Source organism: Rhamphochromis sp. 'chilingali' (genome assembly GCF_963969265.1).
Source record: "Rhamphochromis sp. 'chilingali' genome assembly, chromosome: 5".
NCBI lineage: Eukaryota > Metazoa > Chordata > Actinopteri > Cichliformes > Cichlidae > Rhamphochromis > Rhamphochromis sp. 'chilingali'.
Window position 1 is genome coordinate 36380635 of NC_137932.1, and position 27955 is coordinate 36408589.

At 40.2% G+C, this 27955-nt stretch overlaps 2 protein-coding genes across 2 annotated transcripts; both read left to right on the forward strand.

The window, feature by feature from the left end:
* LOC308397191 (gamma-aminobutyric acid receptor subunit rho-2-like) lies at positions 1-27955 on the forward strand. The gene is made up of 10 exons (XM_080883001.1): positions 1-196; positions 1923-1991; positions 2891-2997; positions 17147-17214; positions 21382-21605; positions 21689-21771; positions 22904-23044; positions 24952-25104; positions 25277-25485; positions 25571-27955. The coding sequence occupies exons 1-10, from the start codon at positions 75-77 to the stop codon at positions 25883-25885; spliced, it is 1491 nt and encodes a 496-aa protein (XP_080739127.1). The 5' UTR covers positions 1-74; the 3' UTR covers positions 25886-27955.
* LOC308397329 (uncharacterized protein) lies at positions 6544-8927 on the forward strand. Its single transcript, XM_080883183.1, has 2 exons — positions 6544-6908; positions 7795-8927. Exons 1-2 carry the CDS (start codon positions 6649-6651, stop codon positions 8063-8065), a joined length of 531 nt encoding a protein of 176 aa, XP_080739309.1. The 5' UTR covers positions 6544-6648; the 3' UTR covers positions 8066-8927.

The window sequence follows — 27955 nt, forward strand, 5'->3', positions numbered from 1 at the left end:
TACGGCTCACGGAGGGTGCTGCGCGTGGAAGGAAAACGTCGCTAATCGACTCTCAGCTGGACTTCTAACTCATCATGCCGCGTTACACCAGGGTCCTGCTTCTAGTTTTGTGTGTGAGTCTGATCGGGGAATGCCGGAAACACAGAAGTAGGAAAAAACGGTGGTCGGCACCGGCCGGGACTCATAAGCCAGCAAAGTAAGTTCTCTGTTTCGTTGTATTTTAAAGTAAAAGAAAAAGAAAAACAACAACAACAACAAAAACCCCAAATGAAATGAAACAGCAATGTGACGTAAATCTTTTTGCACGTCTAGATAATTCACTCGTGGTTCATCCATCATATTAAAACATTAGTGTGGCACTGAACCGCATATTTAAGTCTTTAGTCTTTCTTTCTACGAACACATAGAATCACAGCATTCAAGTGTAAATTCCCCGTGGCTAAATACATTTTACCAATTTGCAGTCCGGTTCATTTTTGAATGGTAACTAATTGTGTGTTTATGCAACCAAACCGTGCGTAAAAAGCAGCCACAGAACAGCAATCCGCTGTCCTCGAGCTTCGAGAAATCATCTACAGCAAAGAAAACCATGCTTGGAGATACAGCGTGTTATACAGATGTTATTTTAGTTATCAGGACTTCTGTGAAGGGAGCAGGAACGGGTCCGTGGGGGGCAAGAATTTTAGGAATTATCATTCTGCCTGTTATTTAGCTGCTATCGTTCGCTGATTGTCAGCTCTCTAACAGGAGCACTCCATGACTCTATATCCTGGATTTAATCTCTTTGGCTAACAAGATGTGCAAGTTACTGATGCTGATCGTGTAACGTCGGATTACAGACTCACGTTTCCTTTAGTTTCTTCCGTAATAATTCAGTTTTCCTTTTCATTGTTGATCTGTTGCTGATTATTCCTGATTTCACATGTGTCATGGTTCCTGTTTTCCCCCAGTTTTTGTGTGTTCTTGATTCAGTTCTGAGTTATGATGTTATGATTTCCTTCCAGCTTCTCATGTTTTAGTCTCCCCCTATGTTTAATATTATGCCCCATTGTTCATAGTTCACTTATGGATATTTCTAGTTTCTAGTCTCAGCTAGTTCCCCCTCATGTCCGGTTTGTCTTAATCACATCTTTGTGTTTTTTCCTTCCAAGCATCCCTCTTGTATATCAGCATTCTCTCTGGCTGTTTACATGTCAAGTCTACGTTCTGCACTTCCTGTCTTAATTTACCACCAGTCCCTGGTCTTGTGTGCCTTGTGCTCAGCTTAGTTTCAGTCTTGTTTCTCAGATTTAGCTCGTGTTTTCTTGTGTGTTCCAGCTCCAGTTAATTATGTCACATGTGTACTTAATCCCCCAGTTTCCCTCAGTTCCTGGTCGTGTCATAAACCGTCATGCTATGTGTCTCCCCTGTGTCTCCCCTGTGTCCCTTTTGCCCATCCAGTAGTTTCTCAGGGTATTTTAATACTCGTTTTTTAATTTTATTTTTGCTGTACCTCAAACTGGGCTCTTACAGTGTTTGTGGATCATAATTATTTGGACACTTGCTAACTGCTTTTCTTCCTTCATTTTATATGTAAATAGAGTTGGTTGCAACTCATAAGGGTCACCATTCATACATGATCCATTCATACCACAAGTGACAGCAACTTAGTATAGTGTGTTATTTTGTCACCAAAATTCAGAAATGTGCATCCATCAACCTTTGCATTGCATTTAACTGTGTGACTTTAACTTGCAACAACTCACCTCCCACAAGATTTAAGAGTAAAATGTCTTTATTAATTGAGCTATTTATATGTATTAGATTTATTGTGTTATATTTTGTAACTTTGCAATATATTGTGTGATTTAATTTAGTTGACTTTTATTAATGCACAAAGTTCCTAAATATTTTTCATTTGAATATAAATATATGTCTTATAGGGAACTTGCTGGAACACCTGACACTGTTGTTATTGTAAGGCCAGGCTCTGAGACCAGGATGGAGGACAGGTGTGTAACACATTTGTCTTTTATGCCCAACATTCCAATGTTGCAATTAATTGTTCACATTTGTTTTTAACTGTGACCACAATCTTTCCATAATAATAATTATAATTATAAATGTATTCATCACACTCAATCACAATTACATTTGTAAATTTCAAGAAAAAATATTTGCAAATTAATTACGGGTCATAAAAGCAAAGTTTGAAAAGATATTAGATATTATTTTATTTTATTTATTGTTGTTTGGATAGTGTAATGGTTGTTTGTTCCTAACAGAATTATCATTGTGACCATTAATAAAACAACAGCAGTCTTTCTAGTTTAAGGGTGACAACGTCCGCATTAGTAAACAGCACACGACTTTTAGAGTCTCATGTGGTACTACTTCTTGATTTCATCTTTACTTTCTTTGTCCTTTCTTTAGTCAGAGTTAGGAAAGCTGATGGTTTGGCCTAGTATAGACAAATTATCACATTAGGAAGTTGAGGTTTCTAGGCAACCAGGGTGACAGGTTCAGCTCACACATGTAGGCAGAGGTCATTTAGTTTTAAATCATAAAGGTAATAAGTAATAATAAGCTGGTTACACAACTGAACTATTGACTTATTTTGTCACAGAGCAGTCTCCCTCTAATTAAGCCCAAATGTTCAGCTGTTAATCATCATCATGTTGGGTTCATAGAAAATGTGGTATGTGTTTTGCAATGAGTGAGGATTGTGGATGTTGTTCACCACTGCTAAATTGAAAGATCAATATGAAGGAATCATTTACTGACGAATATGAGGAGTAAGAATGATTTGAGTCATGGGCACCTGACAGTTTTTGCTTTTAGCAAACGTTCACTACTTCTTAATCCTATCTTTTAGTTCCCCTTTTTTTCTCTGTCTGGTTTTTGTCATCAGTCCTCTATCAAAGAAAGTTGTGGATGGAACTAAAAGCCGGAAGGTAAAGACCAGCCACCTCCTGCGCATTGATGAACACGATTTCACCATGAGGCCCGCATTTGCAGGTAAGCTCCAATAGCTGCTAATTTCCATCATGATAAGAGTAATGTGTTCTTGATTTCTTTAAAGACATGTGTTTTCTGAGAAATATAGAAAACCTACAGAGGCAACTGGATATGTCAGCTCAGCGCTTCACTAACATAGTCTCCCAGTCTATTTCTCCAAATTTTGTTCAACCTAAAGTCAATGTTGATACCACTCTGACTCTTTCCTTCTTGACTGACCCTTGTAACCCTTAGTTTAAAAAAGATTCATTCCATGATCACTTGTGCTCTTTAACACGTGACTCCTGTGAGACTCTCGTGCAGTCATTTAAATGAGGAAGAAGTCAAAGTGTGCACCAGCTGTTGCAGTCCCTTCTGGCTTTAAAAGTAGCGACTGCAGTGTAACTAATGAAAGAAGTGTTTAGTGTTTGAACTGCTTCTAAAATGTATATCAGAGTGTGACAGTACACAAGGTTTATCGTCAGCAGTGTATAAGGAGAGCTAATAAGGTTTCTGTGCTTATAATTAAAGCACCTGCACTGCTCCCATTGGACTGTGGTGAGACACATTTAATAGATGAACAGTAGCAGACAGTTTGGTGAAATATTTGGAATATTTCATATGACATCAATCTGCAATGTATTTATGTAGCTCCACCTTCATGACTGTCTACAAAACAGGGCAGATACACTTGTATGGATTGGTTCTATTTGTAGTATTGAGACGGTCTGGTTTTTATGTCACCAATGTCACTCTGAGGAACTCTGCAGTGGGATTTCTTTCTGGTTTTACTGTGTGTTACATTTTCATTGTCTGTGAACTGCCAAGGTTTGCATAAATGTCATCATTAGACATGGAGCATGAGGTTTGGAGTGGACATCTACGTGCATGACAATTTCTTTAGGAATGTGCGGCCCCATCAGCGGGGACTTTATGTTCCACAGGCAATGCAATGCACTTAATATGCATGTGTTGCAAAGACTTCAAAGAAGTATAACAGGAATGATTATTCCTCCAGCTGTCTGTGTCTATGTTCGCAGCAGAGTAAAATCACTGCTTAATGCACAGGCCTAGTTGTCTAATCTAAGCACAGTCAACCAACAGTGGATTTACAGTTGTTAATCCACACAGAGTTCAGCATGGAATGAACAAAGTGTTTTCTCTCTCTATTCTGGTGAACGGACAAGATAATAATTCAAGCTCTCAAAACTAAGGCTGACTAGGAAAAATTACAGCTGCAATCTTAGATATGTGAAAAAATAAAAAGCAGTTGATTAGTATTTAAAAATGAACTCATGCTTCAGAATCAATCACATTATGTATGTAGGGAGACACTCCTTAAAATCCGCACTGCACCATTTGAATAGATAGAAACAAAGGAAAGATTGATGGAGGGGTTTGGTTTTTTGGTTTGGGTTTGGTCAATTTAGCACACAAAAGAACTAGATAAATAGCAGCCCCACATGTGCTGAGGCACAGGATTAAGATAAGATAAGATAAGATAAGATAAGATAACCTTTATTAGTCCCACACGTGGGAAATTTGTTTTGTCACAGCAGGAAGTGGACAGTGCAAAAGTTATGAGGCAAAAATTAGAATACAATAAGAATAAATACAGTACACAACTGTACAGAATAGAATAAAATAAAATACTATATACAGTAGAATAAAATAAAATAAATATACAATAAGATAAAAATAGAATACAAATACAAATACTATATACAACTGAGTAAAAATACAACGATGACAGAAAGGATTATTGCACTTAGTGTTATTGCATATGTATGGATGTGTGTGCTTGATCAGTTAAAGTCTTTGTTGTGGAGTCTGACAGCAGTGGGGAGGAAAGACCTGCGAAATCTCTCCGTCCCACACCGTGGGTGCCGCAGTCTCCCACTGAAGGAGCTGCTCAGTGCTGTCACAGTCTGCTGCATGGGGTGGGAGACGTTGTCCAACAGGGATGACAGCTTAGCCGCCGTTCTCCTGTCACTCACCACCTCCACTGGGTCCAGAGGGCATCCTAGAACAGAGCTGGCCCTTCGGATCACCCTGTTCAGCAGGGGTCAATAATAGTGGGACACCCCCACTAGGGCTTAAATACCTTGGACTCTCCAACAATTGCCCTTAAATCTGAAGAAGCTTTTTGGATACGAGGTGAAATGTCTTCAAGAAACTTAAAGAAGTCCAGTCGCTTTTCTTTCCAAGGTCCTTAGAGCTCCATAGGCCATACAGCAAAAGTATTTTTCCCTATGACATGAGCTGAAATTTACTGATGATAATGGAGAAATGAAAACGAAAGGCTCATCCCAAGAAACAAACTTGTAAAAGCATATGCGTTACTACTACTAATAAAATCTGTTTAATAATTTTACTCTAGAATGAGCAAATGTTAGTCTACTAGTTGACTAGACTTTCCTTATCTTTACAAAAAAGATTACACAGTTGTATGACTCCAATCTAACAGCAACAGTAACTGAAAACGTATATATGTTTATGTATTTTTAAAATTTTAAACAAAAGTTAAACTAACAGGAAATGCAAACCCTGGTTCCCCTGGGTGAAAACCTATCACGCCAACACTGTGGCACATTTTGTACATACTGTTTTGTGATCTCAAACATGTATTTGTGACAAATATACCAAAAAATAAGAAATCAAACACATTTCCACAGCACGAATGTAGCATGATGGATCCATAGTGATGATGCACTTTTGATTTGTGGGCAAATCCACACATAGGACACTTCATGCAACTATCTCATCAGTCTATAAATGTTTGGAAGAAGAACGGATACCTGCTTTACATTCTCAGTAATTTATTGAACATGAAAACTTGTATTCGTCCTCTGGATAGACCACCGCTATTTCCTTGTCACTCTTTTTGGCTCAAAATGGACTTTGACTGTAGCCAGAAATTAGGCAATCCTGCTCCAAAAGCACTGCTAGCTGAGGCTTTTTCTCTGCAGGCATCTAGTGTTATGTCAGCTGAAGGGGCATGTCTTCAGGAGGAGTTATAGTGAGTCCAGAACGTGACATGTGACATATGATGTGAGTAAGAGAGGGGAGAACACTGACAGCTGGAGCTGGGCACGAGTTACTATCCCTTCTTCCAGGTAGCAGCTTTGCTGTGCAACCAGTTATGTAAGGGTGACTCTCTCACTGCTGCAGAGATTAACAACACCACAGCAGCCAATGTGACTTTCATACAGAAACGACAGACTGCTGTGTGAATTTGTTTCTATCTGTTATGAGCCTCCTAGGATACTCTTCCATATCCCTCTAAATCCCAGACTGGCCTTAAATATAATCATCTCATCAGCTAAACAACACAGAGGAACAAACATGAGAATGCTGTGTTCTGCCTAACTCAACCTTTCATGTGAAATTACCAGTTATTACTACTGGCTTTAACGGGATACTCCAGCCTGTTATTCTAGGATTGTGTAACGGTGTGTTCACACCGAACGCGATGGACGCGAATAAAACGCCCCAAACGCCCCTAATTTGACGCGTGTACATTCGCGTCTCAACGCGTGTCCAAGAAAAATCCATATTTTGACGCGCGTGAACCGGAAATGTGGGAGGAATGTGGGAGGGAGTTGTGCCAGACCTGGTTTTGCAAGATGGCAGCTATCGAGCTAGCGCTTGAAGAGAGAGTCTCCCTTCTCTATGTACTGTGGAGAGCAGAGCAGCAGCGTAAAAGACGTTCTCGCCATACCTGGGTCCATCAGGTCCTCCAGAGGCATGAGCAGTTTGGTGAGTTTCACCACTTGCTCCAGGAGCTGCGCCTGGATGACGGCCGATTCCAGCGCTATCACCGTCGGCCAGTTTGAGGACCTGCTTTCCCTCGTCGGTCCCAGCATTGCCCGCCTAGACACCAACTACAGGCGCTCAATCCCACCTGCAGAGCGCCTGTCCGTCTGCCTGAGGTTAGTAAAACTATTTAATACGGTAGTCCTTTATTGATATCTGTGCTAATATGCTAATCCATCCAGTTATACACTGCTAACATGGATGTGCTATGCTAACAGTGAATGCTGTCGGTGTTTACTGAAAGCAAACTGTGGTACAGAGACGACTCTTTATAATATTTCTAGTGATACTCAGAAGGTCTCATCAAGTCCCGATTTAATTCGATTTATGCTGTTATCAGTGTTTGCATGATAGCATGGCTGTGGTGTCACATCAATGTATGCGCTCGGTGTTTGCTGATATCAAACTGTAGCATTAGGACCACTGAGTTAACCTTTGTAGTGATACTCACTCCTTTTTATTTAGACCTGGTTTAATTCTGGGATAGTTGAATATTTGTATATAATCCCTGCAGCTGTCAGACTCTATAGCAGGGGTCACAGCCTTTATTAAAACAGAGTTAGATAAAACTGAACAGTTTGGTTCATCTTTAGTTACATGGTTCTATCTTGATAAGCTGTCTTATCACAGATTAATTTTTCAAAAATATTAATGATTTAAGCAAGGAAAGGGCTACATGTCAACATACAACTCTTTATTTCTATTAATGTCTTACTTCATTCCTACCTGATTGACATGTTTAGGAATTATGAGTGATTGGCTCACTGTAGTTGTGAAAGTTGCTACCAATCAAATTATGATATGTTAAAGTTAAAACAAAACACAACTGTTTTAGATATTATCTAATATACATTTTGTAATTATCCTTATAATTACAAAAGGTTTTATGTAAGATTCATGTTTTGTGATTTAAATCTGACATCACAAAAGTATTTTGGAATTTGAATAATGTATTTTGTAACTGCAGTACACATAATACTGATTTTGAACAATTTTGTCCAGGTTCCTTGTCACCGGGGACTCCTTCAGGACCATCGCGTTCAGTTTCAGAGTCGGTGTGTCCACGGTGAGCCAGATCACCCCCCAGGCAGCGACGTCCATCTGGGACTGTCTAGTGGACGACTTCATGGCTGTGCCTTCACCTGGAGACTGGCGCTCCATCACAGAGGGATTCCAGGAGCGCTGGAACTTTCCTCTGTGCTGTGCAGCTCTGGATGGGAAGCACATCCAGACAAAGGCACCCCATATATCATATAGGAGACACACACATTGATATACACTAAATATTCATTTCATTTCTTTTTTGTGGTGCCCAAATTGATGCACCTGCTTGATTTTGTTTAAACAATTATTGCACACTTTCTGTAAATCCAGTAAACTTCTTTTCACTTCTCAAATATCACTGTGTGAGTCTCCTGTATGATATATTTAACTGACATTTTTTATTGTAACAACCAACAATTTATACAGGAAAATAATGTCTATTAACAAGGTTGCCCAAACTTCTGCATCCCACTGTATTAGTATATTTTGTCATTAGTATAATATGAAATAAAGTCTACATGTGTCAAGTCGTGTGCCAACATTTGCTGTGTAGTAGAACTGAGACATTAGTCATTATAAACATTTATTTGAAATAATATTAAAAGTCTCAAACAGAAAAACATTAAACATAAATATATAAAATATAAGAATTTACAGAGAGACAGGAATAAAAAGGACCAGCTGCTCTCCAGAGCAGGAACAAGGCTGAGGAGGAAATGCTCCATTGGAGACTGGTGTGGCCTCTTCAGGGACTCCAGGATGGCCAGCTCCACCGCCGATGGACCGTCCTGGGACCCGTCCCTCATCTGCCTCGGAGCCGTCCTCCTCTGTGGGCCTGTAAAACAGCACAAAACACAAAGAAATGAGAAGGCTGCTACTAGATTTTAATTTCAACATTGAAAAAAAAAAAAACAATAACAGGATATAATCAGATTGGTTGTAGATATTTAGTAAAGGTGATCACAAGGGAATCCCACCGACTAAAAAGGTATCAGTGCTTGCTGTACATATCTGTGGGTGCAGCAGCAGGAGCTCAGGGACTGGGGATGCTCTGCTGCAGAATCAGTTGGTTCTATCAATACAGTATTAAATGTTAACAGGTTGAATATAATAATCATAGAGTAGACAGTGGTCCCTCATTTATTGCAGGGGTTCTCAGAATAACTAGCCCCTGGCCACGCACTTTATACACTGTTTTCCCCACACTCATGAACATTGGTCACAGTTCTCACAATTGATTCTCAAAGTGCAAACCTTTGTAGATTGCAAAACGTAAAAGTATTATTATGCCGCGGTTTGTCTTCATCTGCCCGCCACTTTCGTGCGCCTTTTTCCCTCACGGTGCAGGTGTCTATTTCCGAATGAGGCTCATAGTTATGGGTGTTTTTGTGCTGTTTTTTCTATTGGACGCGATGGTTATCAAAACCAAACGTGATAAATTTGGCAAGCGCAGGAGATTTGTCAATCAGGCTGCAGAATGCAATGCTGTACTGTGCAATAAAAAATCAGCGAAAAAGCAAAGCAGTGACGGATGAACAGCGGGACCACTGTGTGCTGTTTATTAATAAACAATAAAATATATTCCTAAATGATAACATGCATAAAAGCAGAACGGTATTTGTACGTCAGTGGGAAAATAGCGGTGGCTTGCTAGCTTTTGTGCGGCTTCCCCGGGTCAGTGAAAACTTTCAAAAGAGAAATGAATGAACTTACCAGGTTGCCCGATCTCTTCACATATCTTCCTCCAAGCTCAGTCCTTTTTATTCCTGTCTCGGTACTGAAAGCAGCTGGTGTTGTACAGCTCCGAGTTGTTTGCTACCGCATTGATTAGCCTTCCCCTCCATTGAAGTATGAAAGGCTTTGGCTGGATCTGCCCCTTTGACCTAGGTAACAGCCACGTCACCAGGCTCCTGATTGGTTGTCGCGGCGCGATTTGACGCTGGAGTTCAGATTTTTCCAACTCGAGCGGTAGACGCGAAACGCGCGTATGCACAAAGTGCAACACAAAAACTCACGCGCGTGGTTTTATTCGCGCGTCAAACGCGCCAGACGCGCTACACTGACGCGCGTTTCACGCGTTTTGGCGTTTTCGCGACGCAAATCTGCTTCCGAATTTTCGCGGGACCCGCAATCGCGCGTCATCGCGCCTTTCCATTGACTTTACATGTAAACCTGACGCTCTATTCGCGTCCATCGCGTTCGGTGTGAACACACCGTAAGGAATGCACTGAAAGCAAGTTTGCAGAGTGACTGCATCACATCTGATGTCACATTTCTATTGAAATCAAAGAAGATCTTAGCACACTTAGTTTGTGTCATCAGAAACAAACAGTTAGACACTTACCCATTCATGAGACAATATGCTATAGTTATGAAAGCCAAAAGTTCTTGTCTGTTGTGGAATTTCAGCTGCTCAACACTTTGGGGCCCTCACTGGCTTCTTTTTTTTAAAATTTCAAAATGTACCCAATAATTTCAGTGGGAACTGTAGGCAGGCATGCTGTTTTGCCATGGGGCCATGTTGTTGGATGTCCAGTTTATCATCATCTTACTGATATAAGCATGGAAAAAAATGCCTGTGCATAGTTCAGTTTTATTGTTGCCTTTACAGATGTGCAAGTTACCAAATGTGCATTAGTGCACCATAGACCTTACCCCTCAGGATTCGGTGTCCATCGTTTTCAACATGTCTTCGTTTAGGTCAGACCAGAGTCTGGCCAAAAGGAAGACATTTTCAGGACAGTGTTCAACTTTGAGATCTTGTGTTTTCCTGCTGGAGTTTAAACTTGCATTTGTGGATGCAGTGACAAACTGTGGTCATAAGCAATAGTTTATAGAAGAGTTTCTGAGTCAATATAGATCTAGGTCGCTTCTTAAAGCTGTTGTCAAGGCTCCACTGTGTGGTGTTGAGAGTAGGGCCCAAATGCAGGATTCACAAAGCAAGATTTAAAATTCAAAAGGAGCTTTACTGCTGAGAACTTCAAAGTAAACATAACATAAAGCAGGAACAAATAATCTGACAAGAGGCACCTAACTGGAGGCACACAGCGAGAGACACAGCTTGAGGGTGGACGTGACAAATAACAGAAGCAAACCGAGGCTTTAAATAAACAAGAGGTGATTATGTCAGAGTGCCAACACCTGCAAACACAGCTGAATTGAATCTGACTAATTAAACAAGGGGAAGCAAAACCAAATATAATGCACACAAGATGAGGGACTGTCAAAATAAAACTAACACTGCAACCAAGACTATGACATAGAAACTGGACACAGTTTAACAGGGACCATGGAGACAAGACAGAAAGATACAGGGACATTATGGGGGAACAAGAAAGGTAAATAAAAAAGGAGACAAGACTGACATGTCACAGGAGACAGTGACGACAAAACAAAAAGACGAAGCTGGGACAGACTGGACACGACAGATATATAACATAATAAAATAAGAAACCAAAATCTTAAAACAGAACTCAGATGCACTACAAAATATTATACTCAAAACTAAATATTACAAAATTTGACCATAAGTCATCTTTTAAATCCAAAAGAAAGAAGAATGAGTCTACAACAAAAACTTAAAACACTGGATCAGCGACCCTGGACCATGACAGCAGTGCTACCTGCTAGCCAATTATTTCAGCTTGACCTTTATGCACAGATTTTTCTTGATTCTCTAAGAATTTGTACTATAGATGATGAAATCTAGTTTTTTTGCAGTTTGGCAATGAGAAATACTATTATTTACTGGTTAAACTTTTTGTATAGGCCTTGTTCAGTCTTTTGAATTATGATGAACTATTACTATTAATTACTTACTTATTAAGGTCAAGGTGAACTTAATAAGGTAGCATGTTTCCTGGGCTTGTAATCATTGTCTTAGCATCTTTGAAATATGTTAACAACAAATTTAAAATTTGTTTGCAGGATTTCAAATGTCAGTGACAATCTGGTTACTTTTTCCATTTTATTATTTCAGTTGAATATAGAGAATATTAGAAAATCATCTGTACCTCTTTTTATTTACAGTATGCACAGGGTTCTAACTTTTTGGATAAAGTTTCAAAAGCAATGTGATTTTAATAGATGTCTTCACTATTATTAATTTGTAAATAGCTTTTTAAGTGTGCTTATTCCTCTGTGCACAGATATGCGCCTGCACAGTTTCTATCCTTGGGCAATAAAGACTAAAGACAATAATGAAAGTACTTTAGGTTCTACTTATTCTCATTGTCTTATTTCCAGTGTTGTAATATACTATTTACAGAGGTGGGAGGTAATGAAGTATTTGAACTGTACTGTAATTTTTACTTTTACTCCCTTAATTTTTTAAGAAGTATCTGTAATTTCTACTCCTTACATTTTCAAAACAGACTTGTTACCTTTGGTTTAATGTGTTATTTTAACTTTAAAAATCACGGTGATTTGAGCCTAAACAGTAACACAGAAGACAGTCCTGTTCATGTATTAATCACCAAGGGTGAAAGGGATGTGCCATAGTCAGAGGTTAAAGTGGGCCAGTGTTTATTTATTCATTTATTATCATTGTTATTATTTTATTTTATTTTTTGGCACAATACCAGAACAACTGCATGTTTCCATAAACTGCAGTTGCAGTACCAGCTAGTCCTATAGAAGAAGAGTGAACATAAAGTGGCAGGTAATTTCAAATGGGTCATTGCATTTTTTCATGTTGAGAAGGTAGACTGTGCTATTGAAAGGTTGCATGAAAATACTTTGCAGGTTACTGCACAATAAACAGGTTAGTTTGCTGTACTGTGACAGATTCAAAGTAAAGAATAGTGTGTCGGACTGGTGCACAGCAGTTGTGGTGCTCATGGTCAGTTAGGTACATAAAGGCTAGCAGTGATTAAGTTGAAGTTAAACTGATGATGTTGAGATTCATTCAGTAAATTCAGAATCAGAATACTTTGATAATTCCTAAGGAAATTATGTGGGTTACTGTTGCTCCAAGATAACAACAGTAACAGACTGAACTAATGAAATAATACAATATATTACAGTAAGAAATATAAGAAATAGCGCTAATATATATACAAATAGCTCAATTATAAATATCCAGAATATTACAGAGATTAAATATATAACAGACATTTACTCTAAACTGTAAAACGTTGTTATTTGTTATTTTACTGTAGAACATATGCAAAAGAGTGTGTAACTATTGCACTGTGTACTGTGCATTAGATGGAGGAGTTGTACAGAGATATTCACATGCAGGAATGATTTCCTGTGATGTTAAGTGGTGCATTATGGGTAATCTAAGTCTCCCACTGAACATGCTCCTGTGACTGGCCAGCACATCATGGAGTGAGTCGGAGGTATTGTCCAACATTGTCCTTGTCTTGGACAACATCTGCGTCTCCGAGTCCAGCTCCGTCCCCACAACATTACTGGCCTTGTCGTCAGTTTATTGAGTCTGTTGGCATCTGCAACCCTCAACCTGCTGCTCCAGCATGCAACAGCATAGAGGATGGCAGCGGCCACAACAGACTGATAGAAAATCCTGAGCACTGTCCAAAAGATGTTCAAAGTCCTCAGAGACGACTCTGGCCCTTCCTGTAGAGTGCAGTGGTGTTTTTAACCCAGTCCAGTTCATTATCTATGTGTACTTATCTATCTAGTATTTATAGTCCTCCACAATGTCTACATCGATCCCCTGGATTAAAACAGGGGTCACGGGTTTCCTGGTCCTCCTAAAGTCTGCAGTCAAGTCTTTGGTCATTGTCACATTGAGCTGCAGATGATTCTGCTCGTGCTATCTTCAGAAAACTTCTGAAGATGGCAGGTCTCTGTGCAGTGGCTGAAGTCTGTGGTGTAGTGGGTGAAGAGGAAGGGGGAGAGGATGGTCCCTTGTGGTGCCCTTGTGTTGCTGATAACCTTGTCAGAAACACAGTGTTGAAGATGCACACATTGTGGTTTTCCTGTTAGATAATCAACAATCCAGGACACAAGAGACACATCCACCTACATCGCTGTCAGCTTATCACCCAGAAGGATTAGTCTGATGGCATTGAATGCACTGGAAAAGTCGAAAAACATGACCCTCACAGTGCTCGCTGGCTGGTCCAGATGGGTGTAGACACGACTGAGTAGGTAGATGATGGTGTCCTCAGCTCCTCTGAAGTGAAGGGGATCCTGATGTGGTCTGACTATAGGTCGCTGGTCAAGGATGAGTCTTTCCAAGGTCTTCATGATGTGGGAAGTCAGTGCCACAGGCCTGTAATCCTGGGACCACTGGAACATGGCGTCTTTGGTACAGGGACAAGGCATGACATCTTCCACAGCACTGGGACCCTCTGCAGACTCATACTCAACATGAACAGTTTATGAAAGACTCGACAAAGCCTTGAGAACATGAGGACTCACCCCGTCTGGTCAGCAAACTTGCCTGAGTGGAGTCTCCTCATTTGCCTCTGAACCTGGTCGTTAGTGTGATAGGTGGGGGAGGGGTGTCAGGACTCAAAAAGGAGGCAACGATGCAGTGTTGAGAGGGAGGGAGAGACAGTGGTGTGGCTACAGGCAAGTCAGTAGGGGGCTGAGCATTCACTGCAGTGTTGAATCTGTTGAAAAGCACATTCTACCCGTTGGCTCTGTCCTCACCACCCCCAGCTCCCCTGCTGTTGGATGGCTTGAATCCAGTGATTGTCTTTGTAACAAACCCACAGCAGACTCGGGTGCACCTTCATGCTTTGCAGCATCATTTATTTGCTGGTTGCTGTATACACACAGTTGGCTGCAGCTCTCTTTCGCTGCCAGCCACACACACTGACAACAACAACAGTACTGCAGGGCCCAGTACCATATTTAAGTGATTGCGGATGCCGTGCAGGTATGTCCACCTTCCCTGCATGACACCGCAGGCTATGCCCCACCACAGTCTTCATGCCACTCCACACCTCTCTCATGCTGTTCTGCTGTTCTGTTATTCAACCTTACCAGCTGTAGAGTGTATAATATAAAGCATAAACAGTGTACTGTCCGTGTAGAGGATGGAAATCAGCCAGGACACCTCATGAAACATCTGCTCATACAGTGGGGCAAAAAAGTATTTAGTCAGCCACCGATTGTGCAAGTTCCCCCACTTAAAATGATGACAGAGGTCAGTAATTTGCACCAGAGGTACACTTCAACTGTGAGAGACAGAATGTGAAAAAAAATCCATGAATCCACATGGTAGGATTTGTAAAGAATTTATTCGTAAATCAGGGTGGAAAATAAGTATTTGGTCAATAACAAAAATACAACTCAATACTTTGTAACATAACCTTTGTTGGCAATAACAGAGGTCAAACGTTTACTATAGGTCTTTACCAGGTTTGCACACACAGTAGCTGGTATTTTGGCCCATTCCTCCATGCAGATCTTCTCGAGAGCAGTGATGTTTTGGGGCTGTCGCCGAGCAACACGGACTTTCAACTCCCGCCACAGATTTTCTATGGGGTTGAGGTCTGGAGACTGGCTAGGCCACTCCAGGACTTTCAAATGCTTCTTACGGAGCCACTCCTTTGTTGCCCAGGCGGTGTGTTTTGGATCATTGTCATGTTGGAAGACCCAGCCTCGTTTCATCTTCAAAGTTCTCACTGATGGAAGGAGGTTTTGGCTCAAAATCTCACGATACATGGCCCCATTCATTCTGTCCTTAACACGGATCAGTCGTCCTGTCCCCTTGGCAGAAAAACAGCCCCATAGCATGATGTTTCCACCCCCATGCTTCACAGTAGGTATGGTGTTCTTGGGATGCAACTCAGTATTCTTCTTCCTCCAAACACGACGAGTTGAGTTTATACCAAAAAGTTCTACTTTGGTTTCATCTGACCACATGACATTCTCCCAATCCTCTGCTGTATCATCCATGTGCTCTCTGGCAAACTTCAGACGGGCCTGGACATGCACTGGCTTCAGCAGCGGAACACGTCTGGCACTGCGGGATTGGATTCCCTGCCGTTGTAGTGTGTTACTGATGGTGACCTTTGTTACTTTGGTCCCAGCTCTCTGCAGGTCATTCACCAGGTCCCCCCGTGTGGTTCTGGGATCTTTGCTCACCGTTCTCATGATCATTTTGACCCCACAGGATGAGATCTTGCGTGGAGCCCCAGATCGAGGGAGATTATCAGTGGTCTTGTATGTCTTCCATTTTCTGATGATTGCTCCCACAGTTGATTTTTTCACACCAAGCTGCTTGCCTATTGTAGATTCACTCTTCCCAGTCTGGTGCAGGTCTACAATACTTTTCCTGGTGTCCTTCGAAAGCTCTTTGGTCTTGGCCATGGGGAGTTTGGAGTCTGACTGTTTGAGGCTGTGGACAGGTGTCTTTTATACAGATGATGAGTTCAAACAGGTGCCATTCATACAGGTAACGAGTGGGGGACAGAAAAGCTTCTTACAGAAGACGTTACAGGTCTGTGAGAGCCAGAGATTTTCCATGTTTGAGGTGACCAAATACTTATTTTCCACCCTAATTTACGAATAAATTCTTTACAAATCCTACCATGTGAATTCATGGATTTTTTTTTTCACATTCTGTCTCTCACAGTTGAAGTGTACCTCTGGTGCAAATTACTGACCTCTGTCATCATTTTAAGTGGGGGAACTTGCACAATCGGTGGCTGACTAAATACTTTTTTGCCCCACTATATCTTGTTCAGTTCAGTTGTGTAAATCCTCAAAGAGCACTGAACATCCCTGTCCCTTTCACAGCTGGGGTTCCGTTCTGCCAAGACGAGCCATCGGAGTCTAACCACTAAATACATCTGTCTAACTTCTGTTCATCAATAAATCAATTCATTCTTTTAATTACATGTTCTTATTGAACTGATTTTAACAAATCTGCTTTAACCTCTTCCCTGCTCATTTTCCTGTTTATAGGCAAAATCAGCCACTACAACGCAGGCAACAGAAAACAGAGCTATGTTTTTATTTTGTTCCACTTAACTGATTCAAGCTGAGGAACTGTATTAGAATTAAAATTTAGACTGAAATAAAGTTGGTATTCTTATATACTAATGTTATTTTATCATGGCATTAATATAGCAAAGGATTCAGTTAGTTTTGCATAAAAATAGGTGGTAAAAATGTTCTTCAAGGAGCTACTTTACTTTCTTACTCTGAGCTACTTTACTTTCTTACTCTGAGTACATTTCAGAGCTGATAGTTTTTCATACTTGAGTAAAGAAGTTGAATTAGTACTTCAACTTTTTACTGGAGTATTTTTAACACTAGTATCTGCTTAAGTACAGAATGTATGTACTTTTGGCACCACTTCAGATTTGTTTGTTTATATCTGAAGGTCCAGCTGTCCCTGTTGGGGTGGACGTTCAGGTGGAGAGTTTGGACAGCATATCAGAGGTAGACATGGTAAGTATTTTAAATGCATTAAATGTAAATTTGCATTACACAAAATGTAGCTTAACAAGTATTTGGATAAAGTACCTGTAAGGCTGAATGTTTAATTGACACTGAAGTTTAAGAGACATGCAAAACTGACTGTGTTATCAGACATGTGACCCCATTCATTTAGAATACTGGAATAGTGATTATGGAAACTGCTGGTTCTTGTAGTGCACCCAGCATCTCGTCATCTAAATTTGTGGCACAAACACAAAACAGTGCCAGTGACTTGGACATCAAAATTTCCAGAGCTGGTAGGAGACTGCTGTAGTAATGTCCAGATGTCTGGAGCTATATAAAAAAGTGGTTTCATTACTGCAATGAAGGAAGTGTGAAACACAACAGGTTATGGCAATAATCCCAACAGTCCACTTGGTACCTCAATTAGACACACAGCATAAGTATCATGTGCAGCCGGGGGCAAATTTTCAACCATGCCATAATCTTGCTAAGCAGTTCTTAGTGCCTAAAAATGAAACTAATCACACAACATAACACAAATTTAACACAAACACACAAACTGTCCCGTCTCACCAACTTAACGTGTTACAATGTGGACTTTAAACAGAGGGTCATTATCTGTGAGCACCCAAGCTTAACATGACTTGTGTGTCAAGCCTTGGAATTGGGGTAGATTTTATCTGCCAGTGCTTAATAAATATAGCATTGTCCAAGTCTAATTTATGAGAGACCATGGCTAAAATATGCTACGTGTCGGTAGAACAGGGGTGGCATTTTTACTCTTACATAAACTGCTGATCAGTAAAACATCCTTCAATAACTACTCCTTCATTAGGCTTAAGGTACTGGCTCAAAATGGGTATGTTTTAAATTTTTGTAATTAATTGTAATAAAAATTAATTAGGTGACACTAACACTTTGTGACAACCAACCTTGCTTTGGGGTTGGTTGTCCCCAGAGTTATCAATGAGATATCAGTAAAAATTGTGATTTTTTTTTTTTTTCTGATATCATCTGAGAGCCCAGCTTTGGCACACACATTGACACATCAAAGCCATTCTTCCTTGGGCCAGCTACTGATATAAGGCTCAACACAAACCAAGCTGTTCTGTTCAGTGGAGGTGGGAGGAGCCAGGCACTCCTGTAACCCAGATAAGGTTGGAAGACAAACTTTGGGCAAACTCAAATTCCTGAAGATATCTCTATTTATTGGGTAGATGCCACTTACCCTGAACGATACTGGATGTTGGTAGGGGGTGCAGCTATTGGGAAGGAAATGGCCACAATCCTTAGAATAACATTTGGCAGCATCCAGGCATCACGGGCAGAGTTGACATACTTTTTAAAAGATCCATATTTTGACCCGTCCATGGGATTGAGTTTACGTGAGCAATCTGGAGGGAATAAAGGATATGATGCCCCCTCCCCCCCTCCCCACCTTCTGCTTCATTCCACAAGTTATTCAATTCAAATCTGTATTTCAACATGATCTGCTCCTGGTTGTCAAAGAACATGCCAGAATTCTCCCTGTTGAAACTTGTAGTGCGTGCCAAGCTTGTGGTCTGTGGTGATCAAATGGCAAGAGTAGGGCAGTGTTTGAGGAAGCGACTAAACCAGTCTGCCTCGGCTTGACTGGTTTTACTCCAGGGCTTTGAGATTGTGACTTTCTGTGCCACTGCAATGTTGTATACACACTTATGGACTTTTTGTTGGTGCAAAGTCATATTAAATATCAGAGGCCTTAATGATGGAGCTTTCCAGTAGTTTTTCTTGATTAGTGCCGACAAACTGACAATTGTTTATGTGCCAACTTGCACATATGAAATGGTTTAATTCACTTCTTCTCGGTAGATGTTTTTTGGTAGTAACAGGTCAGTGTTCTGTAGTTCAATTCAATATTATTTATATAGCACCAAACTGATCCTAACCATGGCTTTACCTTATTATTAAGTGTCTAATACTGCCAAAGCTCTTAATAACAAAAACCAAAAACACACACAACAACACGTGAAATTACTCTGAATACCTCCTCAACTCGGTCTATTTTTGTTTTACAAAATGATCGCTGTAAAATGGACAGCTCGTAATGGTTAAATATGTGATATCAACAAAGTTTCACAGTGCCTTCTAGTGTGGCAGTAATAAACAACGTGCCAACCAGCCCAAATCTGTCCTACACACTGAAAACAGTCTGAAGTACACAAGGCAAAAACTGTTTGTCAGGATTAATTTCAGCTGTATCTTTGGAGGTGTGTGACTTTAAACTGCTGTGCAGAAAGTATTGTTGGTATTTGCAAAGAGAACATGGACAACTGTGTGTAAGAAATGGAAACTGGATTTTTTTTTAAACTGACCATATTGCACAAGCATTTCTGTAAATTAGTTACTCAACTGCTAATTGTGCCAGTTTTCAATGCTAAAAAGGCACGTCTTAATTTTTGAGCTTGATATTGCAGCAGTTACTGCTGTGTGGAAGAGGCATTGCAAAGGTTTAAGAGTGCATGCTTAGAAGAGTTAGACATCTCTCCAATTTATTTGGAATGTCAGATGAAGATGTTATAAAAGAAAATGGATTACAAAACTTCCTGATTTTAAATTTTCTCATTTAACTTAGAGATGACCTCCAACCAAAACAATACCAGCAGCAGTAAAACTTGTCCTGGTGGTAAATTTCATTGTTTGTGACCTTATGCTAAATAATGCGGCTCTTGGCATGTCATTTTGAACTAAAACTGACCGCACTTGTGTGTCACTTCACAATTTTAAGAAACGGAGTCATTTTAGTCTCTGGGCCAGGGACAAGTTACTGCCCCAAGTGGAGTTTAAGTATCTCAGAGTCTTATTCATGAGTCAGGGAAGAAGGAAGTGGGAGAATAACAGATGGATTGGGACTATGGCTACTGTGATGCAGATGCTGCATTGGTCCGCTGTGATAAAGAGCATAATAACAAAGATTTACCAGTCAGTCTGCACTCTGATCCCTCAGCTGTGATCATACCTGGGTACTACCTGGGTGAGGTGTTTTGGGCATGTCCTACTAGAATAAGGGCACGGGACAGACCCAGGACATGCTGAAGGAATTCAATTTCTCAGCTAGCCTGGGAATGCCTCTGTGAGCGGGAGATGAGCGGGAGGAGGTGACTGGGGAGAGGGAGGTCTGGGTGTCCTTGCAACCCAGCCTGGATGAGTGGAAGAACATGAATGGATGGATGTAGTCACTGTCTGTCGTGTTTCATGTATATCACTGAACCCACTGTTAGACAACATAATATACTGTATATTTCTGGCCAGAGTTTACTTTTCATTGCTTAATGCAAGCCATTCAGTGTGCTTTAATGACAGCCATAAAGACAGAAAACATGCTCTGTAATACTCCAGCAGTTGCTGTCTAACACTCACTGTTATTAGGTAGCATTAGACACTAAATTATACCAGACTGTAGCAACAAAAACCCTCAGCACAGTATTCAGTGACATGAGAAAATGTGCTATTTTGTTTCTGTTAAATCCAATTTTTAATAAATAAAAGACAGAAAATTCAATTTATTCTTACAAAGCAGTTTTGCTTTTGACAGAGATATATAAAAAAAAAACCATGAAGCAAAATTTTACATGACCCAGTATACCAGTATATGGGTTATTAAAACCATGAACTTGAAATATGCAAGAATACATACTTTAGATCTTTAAAGGTGGAATCATCTCTGATTAGTAGACATAAGTTATTAATCATGTGAAAGTCTCAGACATGCCCTTAAACTGGTCTTATGCAACATCAAAGGTACTTGTTCACTTGGTGCCAAGAGTACATGTTGCTACAGTCATTAGTCATTATAAATCCGTTGTTATATAATTGTAATACTATGAGAACAGGACAAAAGATTATCTGTGGTGTGGAGGGGGGCATGCACGGGCGTAACCATTCCTGCCTGCAGAGCAACGTAGAGGATGAAGGAGGAAAAAAACGAGGGTATTCTAGGACCAAATGAAGCCTGTGGACTGTACTTGGTTAACATATGTTCAGCATTTTGGCTTACTGTACATTTATCTATAAACAACTTCAATAATCCAGCAGCCACTGGCTGCAGTGATGTAATCCCAGGAAAAATTAAATAAATTAGGGATAGCAAGACCCTTTCATTCCGATGCTGTCTTCTTTCTCCCATTATCTCAGGACTTCACCATGACTCTGTACCTGAGGCACTACTGGAAAGATGAAAGGCTGGCATTCCCAAGCACTACAAACAAAAGCATGACCTTTGATGGTCGCCTGGTGAAGAAAATATGGGTACCTGATGTGTTCTTTGTCCATTCCAAGAGGTCCTTCATCCACGACACCACTACTGACAACATCATGTTAAGGGTCTTCCCAGATGGTCATGTTCTATACAGTCTGAGGTGAAGACAGGAAACAAATGCCTTGCAAGAAAGGGCCCCCTGTCTAGAGTTACTAAGGTTTATATTCTGCTTTAATTCCACAGAGTAACAGTTACTGCAGCTTGCAACATGGATTTTAGTCGTTTCCCTCTGGACTCACAGACATGTACACTGGAGCTGGAGAGTTGTAAGTATTCTTAGACCATGAGACTCCTTCTTGTGCTGCTATGCAGTGGGGGAGATAATAATTTTATCTGCTAAATCTCTAAGTTCACTCACAAAGAAATTAACAGTTTGAGAATGTCAACCAAAAATCCAAACCAAAAGTGGAGACTGGCTAGGCACCTCCATGATGTTAATTTGCTTCTTCTTTAGCCACTCCTTTGTTGCCTTGTGGTGTGGTTTAGGCGACTGTCATGCTAGAAGGACGGTGTCATCCAAGATTTGCGGTGTCAATGCAGTGAAGTCGTCATCTACCTTAGCAGAAAAAAGTCACGCAACATGATGTTTCCACATCTGTGTTTAACTGTGGGGAGGAGACTTTGGGTCATTCCCAGCATTTCTCTTTGCAAACACGGTTGATACCAAAGAACTCGATTTTGGTTTTATCTGACCACAGCGCTTTCTCCCCCGCCTTCTCTGAATCGTTTAGATGTTCATGGCCAAATTAAGGTGGGTCTACACAGATGCCTTCTTGAGCGGGGGGACCTTTTAGGTGCTGTAAAATTTCAGTCCATTACAGTGTAGTGTATTATACTAATGGTATTCTTGCTGACTGTGATCCCAACTGCCTTCAGATCGTTAACAGACTCCTCCCGTGTAGTTTTAGGCCGATCCACCACCTTTGTCATAATCGTCTTCACCCCATAAAGTAAAATCTTGCATTGAGCTCCACTCTTCCATTTTCAAATAATTGCATCAACAAGTGTCACCTTCGCACCGAGTTTCTTGCTGATGGTCTTGTAGCCCTCTATAACATCATGCAGAGCTACAGCCTTGTTCTTCATATCCTTTGACAGCTCTTTGGTCTTGCCAGCTTTTTGGTTGATATTCTGTCTTTCTTCATTAAAAAGACACCATAAAAATTAGAGACTGTTTATTTTTGTGTAAATGAGCAAACCTACAACAAAAAGGGGCTTTGGTTACTAAATTATGAATTGATTATTAGTATTAGTATTAGTTTAGTTCTTATTTGAAACTCAGCCATCAGCAGAATACAAGCTTTTATTGAATTTATGAATTTGCTCTGTTTGCTTATCCAGGTCCAGCTATGTTCATTCAGATGACTGCTGTTTCCATTCCTACTTTCTGTCCTGCAGATGCTTACACAGATGAGGACCTGATGCTTTATTGGAAAAGTGGCGATGAGTCCCTGAGCACAGATGACAGGATTTCTCTGTCTCAGTTCCTGATTCAGAAGTTTCACACTACCTCCAGGCTGGCTTTCTACAGCAGCACAGGTTGAGAAGGAAAACAAACCCAGATTTCACTTACACATACATATTTTGTGTAATATTAGATTGGTCACTATTACAACTGCTCCACAAAAACCAAAGATTTAGGGGAAATAATCTGAAGTTGTTGTAAACTACCATATATGAAAGTCCCGTTTTAGCATCAACATTATGATTATCTGGGAGAGATTCTACAGTTAATTTCATGTTTAATCAGTAAACTAAGCCAAACTAAGTTGGGAGAGGTTTACATATTTCCTCTGATGTCTGCTGATGGCTCAGCCAGATCCAGCTATTACAGTCAGAAGTCATCCTGCTGACTGAGCTGAACCTCAGTGGGGCAAGTTAAAAAAAAAATCCCAAAACATGTTCATAGAGTGGAGGGAAAAAACTCTTTGATTCCTTGCTAAATTTGTCAGTTTGAAGACTTACAAAGAAATTAAAAAATATCTTATTTTTATGGTAGTTTCATTTAATGAAGAGCCAGAATATCAACAGAAAGATAAATAAACAGTGCAACACAATGCAAACATAACAAAGTTATAAATTAATTCGGATGTCTCTGAGTAAAATACATAGGTAAGTAATAAGTAGATTTCTGGTTCCCACAGGTAGGCTGTGTGCCCATGTGGCAAACAGATTAGAGTGGCTATCCATCAGTACATTAGTACAAGTGCATTTGCCTTGTCAAACCTAAAAATAGAAATTTATATGTTAAAACTTACCAAAGTAGAGCAATTTTCATCTCAGACAGTTCTGTCAAAAAGTCCTAGTCTATCAATTGATATGTACATCTGGCCCTTACATTACTGCCATCTTGTGGCCACAGTCAGATATTGCAGCTGGAAGCTGTGCATATTTCATCTCGTAGCAAAGTGTGTGTCTCTTAGGGCATGTCCATCTCCCAGTAACAATGACTGGAGCTGGCTAGGCTGAGAGGCCAGCAGCTTTATTCTGGTGGTTTGCACATGTGCATTGTGGATAAATCTCTGGTCCTTGAGAGAGGAGCACGCGAGGCTCAGCTTTTAGTTCAATTAAGTTTTATTTCTATAGTCCAAAATCCCAACAACAGTTGCCTCAAGGAACTTAAGACTTTTGCTGCTCTTAGATCAATTTCAATGTGTTATGGAAACTCAGCTAGCATTAGCAAGTAAATAAGATTCAGTGATTTAGCAGCAGAACAGATAAGTTTGCAGTTGCTAACCACCTTCATTCAATTCAATTCAATTTCATTTATACAGCACCAAATCACAATAACAGTCGCCTCAAGGCGCTTTGCATTGTAAGGTAAACCCTTCAATAATACATATAGAGAAAAACCCAACAATCATATGACCCCCTATGAGCAAGCACTTTGGTGACAGTGGGAAGGAAAAGCTCCCTTTTAACAGGAAGAAACCTCCAGCAGAACCAGGCTCAGGGAGGGGCGGGGCCATCTGCTGCCACTAGTTCTTTCTTAAAAGTAGAGATAGTGTCTGTCTCCTGAATCCAAACTGGAAGCTGGTTCCATAGAAGAGGAGCCTGAAAACTGAAGGCTCTGAGTTCCATTCTACTTCTAAATAACCACCTTGCCTAACATGTATGATGCAGAGAAGATGGACTGTGATAAAGTTGCTAATAATCATCTCTGCTTGCCTTTCTGTAAACGCCACCACACAACACTGCAATCAATCAATTAATTACAGAAACTCCTCTTTTCAACTTGTTATGTTTATAAAGCACATGAGAAGAAGCAATTTCTTCCATTCCAACCTAAGGAAAGATCAAATAGCTTTCAAGAGCTTTTAATTGTTAATTGATTGTTAATTTCCTCATGTTCTGTCATTTTACCTTGTTTTTTTCTGTTTTACCTCTAACACATAAAGCGAAAAGTATATTGTGTTTTACTTATTCCTCACTTATTCTATCTCCAGGTTGGTACAACCGTCTGTACATCAACTTCACGCTGCGGCGTCACATCTTCTTTTTTCTACTGCAGACCTACTTCCCTGCTACTCTAATGGTGATGCTGTCCTGGGTGTCCTTCTGGATTGACCGCAGGGCTGTCCCTGCCAGAGTCTCATTAGGTAAGAGGATCTGCATCATTGTAACTGTTGCCTGCTAAAACTGAATGTTTCCTAAGGACATCAGATGTGAAAATGTGAAAATGGAAATCAGTTAGCTCTTTTTGGCCATTAAAATGACCTTCTGTTGTAGTTCATTGACTGCTGCGCTAACAAGACCTTGTATGCTCTTCAGGTATAACTACGGTGCTCACCATGTCCACCATCATTACTGGAGTGAATGCTTCCATGCCCAGGGTCTCCTACATCAAAGCTGTGGACATTTACCTCTGGGTCAGTTTTGTCTTCGTCTTCCTGTCTGTGCTAGAATACGCTGCCGTAAACTACCTGACAACTTTGAGGGATGGGAAAGACCGCAAACTCAGAGAAAAGGTTAAGGAACAGGTACAGGCACCTTTTTCAAAACTCACACATCTCAAACAGTGATCAAACCTTTTTAATTATGATTCCTTTTGTCTATTTCACCTAGTCCCAGACACTCCCTTGCACATGTGGCATGCCCCATACCAAGACCATGATGCTTGATGGGACATACAGTGAGGAAGATGCCAACAGTCTGGCGGGATACACAAGAGCCTCGATGGTTGCCGAGGACATATCAGATAAACAGGAACAGATGGTAGTGCATCTGTCTTTGGACAACGAGTCCACTGGCACCAAGAAGAAGGGCATCCGTGGCTTCCGGATCATTCAGAACACCCACACCATTGACACATATTCTCGTATGATTTTCCCAGGCTCATATATCCTCTTCAACCTGATCTACTGGTGTGTGTACTGTTGAGAATTTTAGCTCAAATTGTAGTAGTGAAAGAAAATTACTGTGAAACCATTCTGTGGGACGTAAGCCTGAGGTTTACCTGTTCAAGTTTGCCAGGATGGCCTATCAAAGACATCTGGGAGTGAATACTACCCATTTCATTGTTGGACTGGACATTCGATATAGCTTATTTTTTAATTTTTATTAATGAATCCTTTATTTATCCAGGTAAAAATCTCACTGAGATTCAAAACTCATTTCCAAGAAAGACCTGGCATCATGGCAGCAAAAGACCTGTTCCTGCCTCACAAGCTAATATGTACCCAAGTCACGCTGAGAGAAAACTCATGGGGCTGGTTGCACATTCACTCTAATACAGCGGTCCCCAGCCCCCGAGCCACAGTCCGGTGCCGTGAGCCGTTTGGTACCGGGCCGCAAGAGTTGAGGCTCGGGTGTGAAATTTATGGTCTTCAGGGCTTTTATCGGTTTTTATTGTTATTTTTTATAGTTAACTCGGTTTCCCTGGGTCTTTTCCCGTGTGTTATGAATAAATCTTTTTTTTTGGTACCGGTACTGGTTTTATTTTGTTGTATTTATCTGCAACACCTTAAAGGCCAGTCCATGAAAATATTGTCAGACATAAACCGGTCCGTGGCGCAAAAAAGGTCGGGGACCGCTGCTCTAATAAACAGGTTAATCATGAGCCTAAAAAGCTTGCTACAGCACCCTAAGGGTAACAGTGGTGATACTTTTAGCTCTTTCACAAAGATGTCAGTTTCCTGGATACATTCTTGTTTGCATCTTGTTCTGTTTTATGGTAACTTCAGCAGAAAGTTTCATCTACAATCTCTCACCACTGAATTTTGTCCTTGTTGGTCTTTCAGTAATATACAGTTTCAGCTTAATAAATAGAACTTAGCTCAGTTTACAAGTTTACAAATAATCTAAGTGGTTTATTCCACCTCAAATGTTCATTTGGACTTTTTAAAACAGACTGTTTTCACAGCAGATATTTTGGCTTGTAAAGATTAAGTACAGGTGTAACACATACCATGAAAAACTATTTTTATTCCATTTAGGTGAGCAAATTTCAGACCTCTGCCATTCATGCTGGCTCACATATAAACCTTAACTCAACTACCTGATGGAACTGCACTATCTGCAGTTAAGGTACTTTCACTTGTGATTATCAGATATGTCAGATTGTCTGACATGAGTGAAGTTTGATGGACTGATATTCTATTCAATTTTATTTTGTTCACTCTGTCTAACATGTGTAACTTAGTTGTTTACTATTAGTAGCAACGGTCTATCCCTTTGTTACCAAGTCAACATGATAACTGGGGTAACTCTTGCTAAGAACTCTTGCAATATACTCTGTGGGTAATAATATGGTTGTTTTCTGTTTCTATTAAATTCAATTCTACTGTATTTATATAATCCCAAATTACAAAAACAGTTGCCCCAAGGCATGTTATGTTGTTGGGTATAGACCCTGCAAAAAAATCTGTTTTCTATTTTTTTCAATTTGTCAAGGTTTTTCCACATTATTTTTCACAGTTTGATCTGTAAAACATATAAGCACATTTTCTGCAATGGTTTAGTATTACTGACCAGTGAATCAGTGAGCAGCTAGGTCCCAATATTTAAATATCATTTGTGGAAAGAAACATTTATTCATTTTCTTGTGATTTGTTGGAGTTGCTCTTCATTTAGATGGAAGTTTAACCTGCAGATTTTGCACAACAAAAGTACTTTTGGACAGTTAAATCTAGCCTGTCTCTCTGCAACCAGCCCCTGTCCAGGCTTCCTGGAATAACACACTTCAACCTGAACCTCTCAACTGTCATGACTAAAAAGATTAAGAGAATATAATTTGGCTGCTATTGCCTCTGTAGTCATTGGATTTGACTGAGTCATGTATCTGAATTTGTCCAAAGCAGTTGGAACTTTAAAAGTACTTTAAAAGTACAATTCATTACTGTTGCTGAACAAAGTATTTTGATTATCTATTTATAGGATTTTTAAATTCACCACATTTTATTTGTTTAATGTTTTATTATTTATTTGCACCAGTATTGGATCCATGTGTCA

Coding starts and splice junctions, on each gene's coding strand:
- LOC308397191 (XM_080883001.1), top strand. CDS start 75: ATGCCGCGTTACACCAGGGTCCTGCTTCTAGTTTTGTGTGTGAGTCTG. Junction 23,045..24,951: donor GGCTTTCTACAGCAGCACAG/GTTGAGAAGGAA, acceptor TTCTATCTCCAG/GTTGGTACAACCGTCTGTAC. Junction 25,486..25,570: donor GAGAAAAGGTTAAGGAACAG/GTACAGGCACCT, acceptor TATTTCACCTAG/TCCCAGACACTCCCTTGCAC.
- LOC308397329 (XM_080883183.1), top strand. CDS start 6,649: ATGTACTGTGGAGAGCAGAGCAGCAGCGTAAAAGACGTTCTCGCCATA. Junction 6,909..7,794: donor CGCCTGTCCGTCTGCCTGAG/GTTAGTAAAACT, acceptor AATTTTGTCCAG/GTTCCTTGTCACCGGGGACT.